Source organism: Parasteatoda tepidariorum, chromosome 8 (assembly GCF_043381705.1).
Source record: "Parasteatoda tepidariorum isolate YZ-2023 chromosome 8, CAS_Ptep_4.0, whole genome shotgun sequence".
In the NCBI taxonomy this organism is placed as follows: Eukaryota; Metazoa; Arthropoda; class Arachnida; order Araneae; family Theridiidae; genus Parasteatoda; species Parasteatoda tepidariorum.
In genome coordinates this window covers 80,497,496-80,513,651 of record NC_092211.1, presented here as the reverse complement: position 1 = coordinate 80,513,651, position 16,156 = coordinate 80,497,496, and the positions used below count along the sequence as shown (strand labels likewise).

The window sequence follows — 16,156 nt, the reverse complement described above, 5'->3', positions numbered from 1 at the left end:
GCAACAAGAGTTTTTCGCAAAGAAATCATTTGACCAAACACAGTCGTGTTCACACTGGTGAGAAACCTTATTGTTGTAGTATATGCAACAAGAGTTTTTCCTTTAGAAGTCAACTGACTGAACACAGTCGTGTTCACACTGGTGAGAAACCTTATTCTTGCAGTTTGTGCAACAAGAGTTTTTCGCTAAAAAGTCCTCTGACTAAACACAGTCGTGTTCACACTGGTGAGAAACCTTATTCTTGTAGTATATGCAGCAAGAATTTTTCGCATAAAAGTAATCTGAATAATCATAGTCGTGTTCACACTGGTGAGAAACCTTATTCTTGTAGTATATGCAACAAGAGTGTTTTGAAAAAAAGTTATTTGACTAAACACAGTCGTGTTCATACTGGAGAAAAGCCTTATTCTTGTAGTGAATGCAACAAGAGTTTTTCGTTTAAAAGTCATCTGACTGAACACAGTCGTGTTCACACTGGTGAGAAACCTTATTCTTGTAGTATATGCAATAAGAGTTTTTCACAAAATAGTGATCTGACTAAACATAGTCGTGTTCACACTGGTGAGAAACCTCATTCTTGCACTATATGCAACAAAAGTTATTCGCATAAAAGTTCTCTCACTGTACACAGTCGTGTTCACACTGGTGAGAAACCTTATTCTTGTAGTATNATTTTCAAATTATATCAAGTTTGAACTCCGGGTAGACAGGAACATGTTGAGGGGGTCGATATGCGGACTGTATTTTACGATTGATTAAGTACAAACGATAACTATTTAACAATTTATTAACAAACGATGAATGACGCCATTTGAAGACGTCCGACGATATCAAAAACAAAAACAACAAGAGCTCTTCTTTTCGCCAAATGAAAAGATAAACGAAGCCAAAGCCGATAGAGGCGCCAACATACTGTAAAGAGTTTTTCATGCTAAAGTTATCTAAGCACAGTTATGTTCATACTAGTGAAAAGTCTTATCTGTGCAGTATATGTACCTAATAAGAGTTTGTCACGTAGAGGTCATCTGACTGAGCACTTTGTGTTCATACTTGAGAGAAGCATTATTCTTGTTGTATATGTAATAAAAGTTTTACTCACAATAGTAATCTAATGAAACACAGCATTGTTCATTCTAGTGAGAAACCTGATTCGTGTAGTTAATTATTTACTCCGTATTCCCCGTTGACACTGACCTTACGCGAAACCACGGTTTCGAAATGTTGACCACGATTCAAAAATTGTATTTTTCATTCTTTTTGGACACTCTGTTTCCTAACTGGGGGTTTCTTAACTCACTGTTTACTTGCAGTCCGTGTTAGATTTACAGCTTTATTAACTTATTTGTGAAAACCTTTAGCGTGGCGGACACCTGGCCGCCTTAGGCGGCTAGTAGAATAATAAAAATACAATATACACTAATGGCCAATAAAATTGCTACACCAGGAAGGAATGCAAATAACAGAATGATATTTATTGGGAACATACATTATAGTTGAAGAGCAAGTGATTACATTTTCAGGATATTTGGATGTATAGATACTGAGGAATCATTAGAGCTGCCTCCCCTGACAGCAATAACAGCTGTTATTCTCCTGGTGTTGCGAAGGCGAACTTTAAATTTTCTAACAATATTGAACTACGACTCACAAGAAGAAGATACAGGTTCTTTTAGACAAGAGCACATTTATTTACTTGACGAGGACATTTTACATAGGAAGAATAACTATTTTAGACATCGTTTTTACTTGTTAACTTATCGATTGTTTGTTCTATAATATTTTTATATTTTGTTGCCGTTCCATTGCAACTAAACTATTTCCCATGAAATATTACCTATGCGAACCCGCAACACCTGGGCATCAAGTTGAACAGAGATTGGATTTACTGATTAATCTTCCTTTGTTTAATGTTTGTATTAAAGAGTCAAACAATATTAATAAAACATTATACTTTTAGAAACAAATATTTTCTAGTAGATTTAATTATCAATATGTTATTATTAGTTCGATGTTTATTTTACCTCTTAAATATTGTTCAGATAAAATTGTTACATTATTTGAGTAAAAGGGTTTTGGACAGGCCGGTTTAAACCGTGGATTAATCCATTTTGTCCTAAACCTTGCCAACCCTGCTTTATAGTAATACATAATCAGGGCTCAAAGTAATCCTTACTTTTCTTTTTAAAAGAAAGAAAGTATTCTTAATTATTAAACATTTCAATAGATGTCCTGAAATTTTTGTGATTTTAAAATTTTGTTGAAATTAACAGGGAGAAAAATTATTGAAAATCTAAAAAAGAATTGAAGAAATTTCATGAAACAAAGTAAATAACAAAAAGAACTACGAAGTCTTTATAGCTCTCAAGTACGATATTAATCTACTTCCAGTATTAGAGACAATTACTCTTATTTGATTCGATGTGTGAGAGGAATATAGAAAAATCTCTTATCTCACTACTCCCCCCTCATTGCTACATCATACTCTACTGTTTCTCAGAAGAAAATCCTTGTATTTTGCGACAATTTAACGATTTTCTATATTTAGACAATTTTATTCTCTTTTTTGTAAAAAAGAAAACACATTTTTAAAAAATATTTCTTTTTTCACTTAAGTACAGGTACAACTAAAATTATTACCAATTGTATATTTGCGAAATCATGTACATATTGTACAGTGGACCGGAAAAAAAAAAAGATAACTTTCCCTCATCACCACCCTCAATAACTTTCGCTCTAATGATTTGATTTTCACGTACTAAGTGTCAATCTTAATGGTTCCTCAGGAACCTCATATATGAAAATTAATTAGTTCTATTCGAAATTCAGTTTCGAAATGTATAGAAACATAGGAATGTTATTTACGACTCATTCTTACTCAAGAAAACCGTGTAACTTAAATATTTGTCAGAATTCAAATGACCTTTAATAATATAATAATAAAAATACAATGTACACTAATGGCCAATAAAATTGCTACACAAGAAGGAATGCAAATAGCAGAATGATATTTATTGGGAATATACATTATATTGGGAATATTGCGGGTGCATTAAAACATGGGACCTTATTTATTAAGCTTTGCAAATCGAGAGGTGATCTAAAGAAAGGGTGGGTTTAAATATTCCCCTTTTTTAAGAGCACATTTAGACCAAGTTAGAATGTCTCCACATCCTAGGAAAAGTATTTATAAATATTAAGGAATAAAAACTCTAACTATAATATCAATATTTGAATTTCCTTATAGTTCTACCATTCTAATTTAAAATTGAATTTTACATTACAACAGAAATTTATCGTGACAAAAAGTTTAGGACCAAATATTGAATTCGTGAAAGTTTACTCTGAATTAGTTTGTATAGAATAGAACACCGTTAACATATATTTTAAGAATTCGTATCAAAGATGACAACAAAAATGTAATGAAATGGGAGTTGCAAATTTTTTAAAGCACTAAAAACAAAAATTCTACGAAATTTAACAAATCAAATGGAATAAAGAGGATGTAATAAATACTAAAAATGACTTAATTATAGGTGTTTTTAAACTCTTCTCTATTTCTTGTTCCTTACACCCACCTTCTAGCGTTTTTGTACTATAGTCGGATAAAGATTAATTTGCGACCCTTACCTAGTAAACTTCTTTGTTTTAGCTTAGGATTATGGTAAAGCATATGAAAAGTGGTCTCAGCTATTGATAATAGCATGACTGTGTCATAGTTACGGAGTTATTATTAAAACTTTCATTAAACCAGAAAAGACATTTATATTAAAAAAAATCATCTAGTATAATAAGGGATACTAACAAGCTTGAAACTAAATGGTTACATGTGTTTATATAGTAAATAAAATAACTGTAAGATTTTAATTATTAAACATTTTTTATCGATATTTTATTTTTCAGCAATACCAGGGTGCACTGAAGTAAGTCTCTCAAAGAGTTTGAAGAAAAGAGGACGCCTAAAAGACAAGTTGTTTAACAAAAATAGCGTGAAGTTGCAAATAATGCCAGCGTGATAATACCAATTACGTGAATAAATAGAAAGTATTTGTTTATATGAGTTTTCATAGATAATTTTATAATTTATAAGCTTGCCCTTCGTATGTATGTACTTATTCCTCCTCTCATTCTGACTGGAAATTCGACCTTGTTTTCGATTTGTTTTTATAAAATACAGATGATAAAAGCTATGTAAGAAATAGGGTTTAAATGTGCATAAAATAACTGTAAGATTTTAATTATTAAAATTTTTTTATCGATCTTTTATTTTTCAGCAATACCAGGGTGCACTGGAGTAAGTATCTCAAAGAGTTTGAAGAAAAGAGGACGCCTAAAAGACAAGTTGTTAAACAATGATAGCGTGAAAGTTGCAAATAATACCAATTACGTGAATAAATAGAAAGTATTTAGTTATATAAGTTTTCATAGATAATTTTATAATTTATAAGCTTGCCCTTCGTATGTATGTACTTATTCCCCCTCTCATTCTGACTGGAAATTCGACCTTGTTTTCGATTTGTTTTATAAAATACAGATGATAAAATCTATGTAAGAAATAGGGTTTAAATGTGCATCAGTAGTTTTCTGAAAATTATGCAAGATTCAAAAAGTTTTTTCTCTGAATATATTAGTTACATGATCAGCTAGCAGTAAAAATTGAAGAATATAACAAAAACGGAATTATTTTTTATTAAATTTATTAGTAAAGTTTTCTCTTTATTATATTTGAAGAACAACGACATCAACTTACTGTATTTAAAATGTCGTACTTAAGTTTTTACATACCTGTTACCACAATTCGTTGTAAAATTCTGTTCTGTTCGCTAGGCTTCAATTTTAAATTTGATATATTTCTTTAATACAAAAATTCAAATATATAAGAAGAATAAATTAAGGAGGTATTGAATCTATCTTATTTTTCGGTTGGTTAAAACTTGGTAAGTATGTATACTCTTTTATTCGCTGGAATCCTTTAGAAAGGAAACATGAGTACATATAAATATACAGTACATTTATTTGATTTAAATTAACTCCCTTGTATATTGTAAAGATTTTAAAAAAATAATTATTAGNAGAAGAGTAAATTAAGGAGGTATTGAATCTATCTTATTTTTCGGTTGGCTAAAGCTTGGTAAATATGCATACTCTTTTATTCGCTGGAATCCTTTAGAAAGGAAAAGTGAGTACATATAAACAAACAGTACATTTATTTGATTTAAATTAACTCCCTTGTATCTTTTTTGTTTTGTGCCATTTTTGAAGAATATAACTCTGTTGTTCTCTAATCCTGGCTGTTAATATATATTTTACGAATCCTTATAAGAAATGGAATAAAAAACTTGTGTAAGGATCAAATTAATATTTAGAAGAGAAAGGACAAACACGCTGCTGAACTTTGATCAAAAACATGATATAACGAGGTTAATTAGAGATGAAGGATTAAAATCATCTAAAATTAATTTTATCGAGAACAAAATTTTTAAGGCGTTGTTTTGAAAGCCAAGTATATTTCAAAAAAATCAACAGATTTTTTTTTTGTCTTTTCCTGACTCAAAGAATATTTAGTTAGAATTTTTTTTTCTCCAGATATATCAGACATTTCAATATATCAGATATTTCAATATAATATACTAGAATAAGTTGTTAGTAAAATAATAAAATCATAGCAATCCAAGTACTTAATATTTTGAATTTTATCACCGTATAAAAAGTTCATGTTTATTTCATATATATGTTATAAGAGTCAGAAGGTGTAACAAGTTCTCATTTTTCACTTTAAAAAAAATGTAAAAAGGGAAGCAGAAAATAAACCAGTTTATTGAATCAAATGGGTAACATCTTTCTGAATAAAACATAAAACTCTTCTTATTAACTCAACCTAGAAGTAAAAGTAAGTTGGATTTTAAGTATCGAGGTATAATTGCTATAAAAATAACTTATTTTAATTAAAACTATCAAATTTTGCGTTAAACGCTAAGGAAAACCACGAAGAAATCCCAGACCAATACTCCCTGAAGAAATCCCAGCTTCTCAAGAGACTGGTTGATTCCCCCTACCCACCATTGGTGCAATAAGCCTGGAGCTTCTCTGACCCTTCCCTTTGAAAGGAGAGTCTGCACAGCCATCTCCCGCCTAGCTACCGGCCAACTTAAAGGTTTACTATATTCTGAGGGAACTAAAACCTACCCCCTCTGCCCTAAATGTCATCTACACCGGGATTCCGCCGATCACATCCTGAACTGTCTTGGTCTTCTCTGGGAAGACATTTACTCCACTCCTCTTTTGGTCTTTGATTTTCTTCAGGTCAACGGGTTCATAGATCTGGTCTGACGAAGTCAGACCAGAGGAGGATAAGCAACAACAACGAAAATGCTTTTTTTAAAAATTGCTTTTATTGGTAATAAGATTGTAGCTAAATGTTTATTATCTAAAAGAAATTATTTTTTAATGACCAATAATTTTTTTTCCATCCTTGTGAAGCTTATCATCTTTGTGAATGTAACGAAACGCCATTATTATCTTTAATTCAATTTAGAAATCAAAGCAATTAACAATTTAAGTATCGGAATACAATCATGTTCATGTAAGTTATAAGAATAGTTTATTTTAATGAAGATTAAATTAAAATAATCAAATTTACGTTACATGCGAAGGAAAACCACAAAAAAGTATTTTAAATTGTTGAATGGTTATAGGTTTCCAGCTGAATGTTGATTATCGCAATGAAATTATTTTTTATAATCCAAAATTTTTTTCATCGTCCTTCAAAAACAATCTGCCATCTTACTGAATATTGTGAAACACTCTTCTTATATTAATATTTTTTTTTACACAACCCAGGAATCAAAGCAAATTGATATTCAAGTATCAGAATAAAAGCATACTTATAAAAGCTATTGTAATAGTAATTCTGCGATACAAGCTACGGAAAACCACGAAAACGTTTGTCAGATTTCTTGATGGCAATAGGATTCATTATAGCAATGAAATAATTTTTAATAATCAATCTCTTTTTTTTTTTATCATCTTTGATATATAGCCTATCCAAGTAAATGTTGTGAAATGCTCTAAAAAATTTTTGGCCCCTTTTTGTACACAACTCAGGTATCAAAGTTACTTGTAGTTTAAATACAGGAATAAAATTATAATTTGAAAGACTTTTTGAATGAAACTAATTTGAATTTACATTAAACACAAATGAAAACCATGAAAAAGTTTTAATAACAAACTAATTGAACGCTAGCAGACAATTATGAGACTCNCAATAGCCCATTGTGCAGCTCTAGTGCGACGTAAATGAACAACAACAACAATTTATTATCCATTTTTTATATTTTATTATATTGTTATATTCTAAATCAGAACTAGTACAACTAAACCACTCATCACGAAAATTAAAAATTAGTGACGTAGATTTTCGCCTAAGATTAGAAGGTCCCATCTTCCCGGTGGCAACAAAATTCCAAGAACTTACCCTCCTTCAGGTTTACCTTAGTCGAGTGGTTTATCTCACTATTGGCGTATCTTCAGTGAGCGTAAAAATGTGAAATTTCATGTCCTCTCTGTGATTGGACAGATTTATTTCTGTCTCTAGGCTTTAGAACGTCTTACGTCAAAGTATTTTGCACACGTGACTGTCATTAACGATGTATTTCTCAGCTTGGAGTTGCACAAAGATATAATTTATTCTTACTCAATTAAGTCATTTTATTATGATATTGAACACAAAAAGATTATATTACTTCACCATTTATGTCCTTTAAAATCACATTAAAAGGTGAATTTTATTAAACATGATTTTAACATTCATATCGCATGATTGTTATCGTTAAAAAAAAATTGGAAATAATGTTAAAATAAATTTAGACTATCATTTAACAAATATTGAAGATGTTCGTTAATTGAGCTCTTAGAAAAACAGTTGTTTATTTATTTTTTTTTAAATGGTAAAATTAATTAATTGAGCTCTTAGAAAATTGAGCTCTTAGAAAAACAGTTGTTTATTTATTTTTTTTAAATGGTAAAATATTTATTTCCAGGAAATATTTGCTGGGCAATGGTATTAATGTTTCATTATGCGATAAAATTTAACTACGTCAACTTCTCTCAGCCGTGTCAAGAGTAAAAATCTAAAGCACATTATAAATTAATGATGATTTTTAAAAATAATAAGCGAAGGAAATTAAAATAATAATAATAATTTTTAGAAGATTTAACTCTGTAAAGTGCTGTAGGCAAGAAACTTGATTGCGCATATATCTCCAAAGATTTAAAATCCTTCTCCATCGAACTGAACAACTAAATTGGATTTAAAATGTAATTCCATCAAATAAAATTTCATTCGAGGAAATAATCTACTGGAATGAGAAATGTTTGCTTCAACTTATAAATTTTCAAGATCCTTTTTATTTCCACAAGTACAGTACAGGTGATTTTTTTTTCTTTTTCCAAAGAAGAAAAAATCATGTTAATTAAAATCGTTGGCTTTTTAGGAAGAAGTTTATTATACAAATAATTTAAAATGCTGTGTACAACATAGCTGAACCCGGATTTAGCATTAATATTAAGAAAATCTCTGATACGAAAATAAATAAATAAATTCCCTCTTCAATAAATGAAACTAAGTAACTGAAAGAGCAATTCCTTTAATGGGCTAAGTCAAGATTCGATAGTAACTTTTCCCTCGAAAATGTATCCCATTTTTATTTTAAAAAAAGTTGAAATTGTTAAGAATACTTTATAATATTGCGAAATTTGGTTTTTTATTTCAAGTTTAAAATTTTACTTTTTTCGAAATCATCCTTGTAAATTTTACCATACTTACTTTAAGAAATGCTTGAAAAGAATTGCCATATATTACTAATATGAAATTTTTTTATTCATTTAAAACTTTCTAATTCTGTAAAAATGGCCTCTGTTAATGTTACAACCAACCACTGCTCTAGGATATATGACGAATTTCCGAAATTCGTCATATATCCTAGAGCAGTATCCTAGAGGGATGAATACAACTTTTTCCAAAACTAATATTTTAACCTTAAACTGCTCTTTAGTACGATTTTCAAAGAACTACCTAACGAATTACCAAGAATTTCACTAGATAACATTAAAAAACATAGACATTGTCTATTTCTTACGAAGAGACTGTATTTTGCTTTTAAAAAAATCAAAAAGGTTTTCTTTAGTAATTTGGAACCATACTTAACACACTTATTTTGACGAAGAAATAGACTAATCTTGTATTTCTTTACGAAATAATAAAAAGTATTACCTCGAAAATTTGTTGTAAGTCACTACAACTTAATTAAGGGTTCCCACTTTTTTAACAAAACAAAAATTAAGAACTCTTAAGGACTTTTTTTGAAAAAAATTAAGTATTTGTTTTGAAAAACTAAGGGCATTAAATATAGAATAATTGTTCATCCTAAAATTTACATATGCCCCCAGTGACAATACCAATTTTTGAATTTTTAAAGAAAAATAAATTAATAAATACTAAGAGAGCAATTTCATTATAATTCAAGCACTGATACAAATTGTATTTACTACCAGGAAAATTTCGCTAACCTGAGCTCGGTTTGTCCGAGTGGGTCCACTTAAAGAAAGAAACTCACATCTTTCCAAGGTGGTGTTTATTGAAAATTTATTAAACGAGATCATTACGTTTGGCTTAAAAAGCATAATAATTGTCCTTAGAACAAGACTTTTTAAAAATTAAAGAAAAATTAACTTGATGCATAAATTGGTATTTATTCAACTCATTCTAAGAGCGTACTAATGTACCGTTAATTATAATGGGAAAATGAAGTAACCGTCCTTTATAAAACAGCCAGGATTCTTAAACCTTGCGAATATTTTTTAATTTATATAAAATAATAATTGTTAATGAAATTTTCATTACAAGTGCTTAACTTTTAATATGATAACTAATATTGAATTTTTTTCCAGATATTTAGACTTATTACAGGGATTTAAATTAAAAATTAAATTAAACTACTTCATTTATAAGAAAAATATCTATTTTTATTAAGTGGAATTATTATGTAAATTAGGGGTTTGCAACCAGCGGCCTGACAAACCTGCTGTAGCAACTTGAACAAAATAAAAGATCAATAAAATTTTTTTTTTTTTTGAAAATAAAAAAAAATTCGAAAATTTATAATTGTGCATTGGCGCACCCAATCTCTTTTAATGTAGTTTTGCGATTGCTTTTTTCCGGTGGTTAATGCTACGAATTTACGCATAGTTTTGAAAATCCCAGTATTTTTAATTCGACTATATATAATTTCGAATTATTTTTGTCACTTTCGACCCTCTTCGTGTATGCCGATTTATGATAAATCCAATGACTTTTCCCTAGTTACTACGTTTTTCCCCGTGATTTAAAAAATCCTGACATTTTTATTACTATAGTTCACAGCACATGAGTTATGAATCACGCATTAAAAAATGATTTTTTACGTGCTCTAATTGTGCCGATTTTGACATAAATATAAGAGGTTAAACGCTATTTTCTTCTTTTTTTTGGCAGTTATTGATGTACTGTGATTTTGATTATCCCGTTATTTTAACAAAGATTAGAACTCATGAAATTCGATTCTATTTTTTTTTCTTTTTAGGCAATTTAAAAAGTACTTATGTATTTTAGCAAAATTGATTCCGTCCCAAAGAGAATATTAATAATAAATAAATAAAAAAAAATATAAAAAAAAACGAGATGTATAAATTTATATTAAACGCGAATCCCTTTTGAGGAAGAACATTTCAATACACGTTCACAATTCTATAGTTTCATGAACATGTGCATGTTTAACAACGCATACCCAACCTATTCTTTTTCGGTTTGATTCGTCTCGTAATTAAGTCACATATCGTAATTCGTATTGTGGCGTTTAAAATACCATACACTGTGAATCATCTCGCAATTCAAAAATCACACATCGCTACTCGTATTCACGCGATTTAAAAATTAGGAAAGGAAGAGCGCCATGTGGGACAAATTCCAAAAACTGATTAAGTTATTTGCCCTAAGTGTAAAGCTGATCACAAGATCAATTTCTGCAGAAAGACTGTCTTCCAGAATGAATTGGGCATATTCTAGAGATTGTGGAGCAGTCTTTAAACAAAATTACTAAATTTTCATTTAATAGCCCGAAAAAGCTATCAGATGATCAAGTAGATAAAATTATCACAATATTTAAAAATTTTGCACATCGCAGGTTAACCCGTAAGAAATTTTTTAAGCCATTTGTTATCTACATGGATCATCTTGTATCATTTATGATCATATGCTGGGAAATTTGTATACCCTTAAATTTTACCAGAAAAAAAAAGTTTAATCAAGATGAGTAGAGTAATGTAAATTTTAATTCGTTAATATATATGTGTATTAATTGTAAGTAGTAACATGTTAAAAAAGTATTGGTCATAAAGAGTTGTAAACAAGTAACTTAATAGTTTTTTATTATTAAGGAAAATATTTCCTTCAAAATTAATGGTTTATTTTCTTTTCTCTTATAATTTATTTAAAATGTTTTAAAGTTGGAGTACTAAATTGCCTACTAAATGTTGAATCTTATATTTCCCTGCAAAGGTTTTGTTTTAATTTTACGTAATTTTAAGTCCTGCAAACTTTTTTAAATTATTCAACTAGTATATATAATTTTTTTTATTTTTATTTTAATTGTATGAACATCACAAATTTTTAATGTTAAATGAAGTTTATTATGTAATGTGATGAAAAAAAACATGAATTTTCCCATTATTTTTAAATTTATCTAAAAAAAATTTCCGATAATTGATTCTGTTTTCTCCCTAAGTAGTAATCAGTTTTTCATTTTAAAAACTTGAAAATACTTAATTTTATGCAAACATATTACTTGATTAACATGTCTTTCTAAAAGATTGTGCATCCCTATGCAAATTGTTATACAATTTTTTTCACATCTTAAAAAAAGATTTTTTTTTATGTCTATTAATAAAATGTTTCATTTATAAGGGTATATAATAAAAGAATTCGTGATGTTACGCATGATAAATTTCTTAATTATGTCATGTTAAATTAAGTTTTATTCCAAGTAAATACAAGGCCCTACTAATAGCCAAACACCTTAATTTGTTCTACTTTTTTTTCCACAAGCCCTAATTTTATATTTTTTAAATTCATTGCAAGAAATCTCTTATGAAACTTTTTACAGGATAAAAGTACGATTCAGCTGTAGAGGATTCATAATCTTCAAACTAAGATATTTCATATATTAGTTCTCAATGTTATAATAAAATGGTCTAAAACGATTTTTCACGGTCAGAAAATTGTTAAGGTTCCTTAATTAAAATATAAATTTATTTTTTCATAATTTTCTTGTCACCCTTTTGTAATATAATTCTCTACTATTGTTATGATTCAGTTCATTAAAAATAGTAAACGATTGAAATATTTTGAAATTATTACTAAATGGCAAATATGTTACATTAATTTTTATAATTAGCTTTATATAAAATTATTTCTAGCCAAAACTGTTATTAGGAATTAATTTCACATATCACTAAGTAATCTGGTGGAAAACATTTATCTTTTACCTACAGCTGGTACAATGGTGCACCCTAAGCAAAGGGTCAACTAATTTTAATGCAACCATTTTTTACCATAAGGGGTACCATCTTAAGCAAAAGAAAGAATTTATAAAAAGAACCATTATATTAATGAAAGGTCTCTGCCTATCCCGCTAAAATGCTTTACTGTTGATGCATTGTCTCATTCCAGGAGATAAAAGAACAAATTATTGTTTCTATCAATTATAATGATACTGAAATTTGAGGAATTTTTACTAAAACCTTGTACCATAATAAAAATTAAGCAGTTTTCAAGGACCAAGGGAACCCTGTAAATAACGTTGAATTAGAGCTTCAATAATTAAAAAAGAGATTATTGCATAAAATTGTTTTTATTAGTGCTGATTTAAAATTTAAACAGTTTCATATACTGGAGATTCGATTGCCATTTGAATATTTAAAAAAAAAGGAATCAATTTGAGTTTCTAACAACTTATTTATATCAAGAAAACTTTTACAGGGGGAAAGTTATTTGATATTCTAAATACACAATTTTTTTAATATAAATAGTTTTTTTTTTCAATTAGAATTCTGTAAAATGATGCATAAAGTTTTGATGAGATAGTGGGTGTTGCTTACAGGAAATATTATTAAAAGGTACATTAACTCTGCAGTGTGAGAATTGAAAATTTATTAAAAAATGTGCATATAAACACAGTAATTGTTGAACAAAAACCAAACACAATAGTTTTATTTCATACAGCTTAAAGATGACATGCAAATACATTCTAAAAACACTGTTGCCCTTCAAAAGGTAAAACTGAAGTTTTAAAAATAAATGTTCTTCATTCAAAAATTAAACAGATTGGAATATACAGCTAATTGAACCAACTTTCATCACCTAGGACAGACAAGACATTTAATAATGACAGACTGCTCCAGTTTTTATCAGTAGGATAAGTAAATGCTCGTAAATTAAGCTCTCCTCAGAATAATGAAAAGAACAGACCTGAAATTTAAACTCTTAAAACATGCATGATTGCAACCATTTTCCACATCACCCAAGAGCAGGGCTGTAAGCTCTCTTTGCTTTTTTGAAGTGAAACTTCAATTTTTACTATAATTTTATTCTTACAATAATCTAAAATGAAACTCTTAACACTTTATAAATAAGCAAGGTAAATACAGCTCTGATCAAGAGGTATGGTTGCACAGATGCGCTGACCCCTTTTATTAGGTTGTTCCAAAAACATATTTAAAATCAGATTATTATACTTAAAAACATAAACATGGTATAATTAAGCTCATTTTCATTTTATTTCAAATTATTAAATGCCTAAAACAATATAAATTTAAAACATTGCTTAGGGTTTAACATTTTTATAATCCATTATTATAAAAAGAAAAGCTGGACTGAGTAATAAGTAGACTATAATCATAATTCAATATGGAACAACCTAACAGCATATAGCAAGGCGGGTTCCCCAAGAGGCATATATTCCTTTTGTGTCATGACCATTTAATACTTTTTCTCACTTAAAACTTTGAATATTTTTATCCTTAACCTGAAGGGAAGAAAGGTTTACATTCTATAAATATCTTATGCATTACATTACTTTGCTTGTTTTATAAAATTCTTAAACAAGAATGGCACACTCATTCAAATTTATTAAAAAAGGTAAAGAATATTATGGATTTTATAAAATCTTTAGGCACTTATTGTTGGTTAAAATAGCCATGACACTATACAATAGAACACCATTTATAAATCTTCTAAAACAAGTATTAAAAGGCAAACATATTACTGAACATTTTCTTTATACTATACCCTCCTAGGATTGTTCAACAAAATTTCTTAATCTTTCAATCTCTTCCATCCACAGAGCAATCAATAGAACCTGAAATTAATGTAATACTATATATATACAAATGTAATGTAAACACTATTTATTTACAAAATATTTAAAATGATTATGAAAATTGCTTCCACTACAACAATTTTAAATCTTCATAAATATAGTAAGAAAAAAATCCCAGCATTATAAAAATAATACCTTAAGACAATAGAGAGTTTATTGACAAATTAAAGTATATTTTATTTTGAAAACATAAAATAAGAGGAATGAAATTTTCTTGATTCATTAACAATTACAAATCAGAATTTGTGTTTGGCAGTTGAATGCACATTCGTGGAGTTTTAGGTATATATACAAAAGCTGAGAATTAAATGAATAGGGAGAAATATGGTTCCCATTGAAATGGAAGCTAAAAAAAATCCTAAACATTGAAAAGATTGTTAGGAAATCACATTCTTTCTTAACAAATTTAGCTATTCTATTTCAATTTGAAAAGCATAACAGAAAATACACATATTCTCAAGAACCTTCTCATAATTTATTCAAGATATAACAACTAAAAGATAAAATTTTTTTTATTCATAGAAAATCCTTTTACTTAACAACCACTGAGTTCTATTAAACGGTTATTGGGAACCACAGTACCAGTCTATCAATAAATAGATAATAGAGGTTTAACTTTCAAATTTTAAATAAGAACTAACTTTCAATAAGACACAACAAGGACCCTTAATTTAAGTCTAGAGGGATCATGGCATAGCCAATTTATGTGAAATTAGACGACAAGGTACTTACCACTATGTAGAACAATCAAACCCAATCCACTAAACTTCTCTATTTTCTCCATTAAACATTTAATTTTAAATCCTGGAAAGTTTTCAAGCTGCACATTGCGACCCAGAATAACATCAGGAAGATGGGGTTTCAAATAATTAAACATTGAATCCCGGATTACTGAAGCTTTAATCACCTAAATGAAAATTTAAGTGAAAAAAATTATATATTAGAAAAAATACTCATAACATGCTTAAACAAATACTAGATCACAGAGTGTGATAACCAATTAAATTCCTTTAGTTTATTTGTATTTTTTTTTCATTCATTAAAAGTATTTAAATGTAGTTAATTATAAAACATATTTTTGATTTTAAAGAAATGAAACAAAATTAAGAGCTTAAAATTATTCCATTATATGATTAAATTATGCATACAATACTACATGTATTATACAATACTGAGTTTTAAATTACACCACATGTTTTTTGTAAGCGAATGCATGCCTGCCACTTAAACACATTTTGCTGTAACAGTCTAAATTATGATATCCGAAGATACAACACAGAAGAATTATATACCATAATAGGTTGCAGAATTATAGTCATACATTATTTACTGAACACTTACACGTTTTTAGAAAAAAATATATAATATTAACAATCAAGCGATTACACTATTTAACAACTAGAAAAGGTTACACGTGTTAAAATAAATAAATGAATCGAATAGTATGGAATAGAATATTTATAATCCAAAACTATAAATAAGACTTCTGAAATGAATAAAACCTTACAACATACCATAACAGATCTGATAACATACTTGCGGTAGAGATGTCCAATATTTTCCGGAACAGGTATTTGGAACCTGTTATTTAATCATACCTGTTATAAAAATAACAGGTTACTTCAAAAGACCTGTTCCAAAATACTAGGCAAAAATTTCAATTCAATTATCTTGGCAAAAATTTATTT

General features: G+C 28.4%; 1 protein-coding gene and 1 long non-coding RNA gene across 3 annotated transcripts in view; one reads left to right on the top strand and one right to left on the bottom strand.

Annotated features, from left to right (window-relative positions):
- Positions 1-16,156, top strand: part of LOC107453834 (zinc finger protein 271-like) — a 33,073-nt gene that overhangs the window by 3,554 nt on the left and 13,363 nt on the right. The window contains exon 3 of the mRNA XM_071183937.1: positions 9-689. Within this exon, the coding sequence (XP_071040038.1) occupies positions 9-689 (681 nt within the window). The remainder of the gene's footprint in view (positions 1-8; positions 690-16,156) is intronic.
- On the bottom strand, positions 13,219-16,029 carry LOC107441588 (uncharacterized). Of its 2 annotated transcripts, none has more exons than XR_006227295.2 (3): positions 15,983-16,029; positions 15,201-15,375; positions 13,219-14,447 (listed from the first exon to the last, which is right to left on the bottom strand). It is a non-coding gene; the product is annotated as an uncharacterized lncRNA (long non-coding RNA). The 2 variants fall into 2 exon arrangements; XR_011637456.1 differs by lacking the exon at positions 15,983-16,029 and adding an exon at positions 15,810-15,966.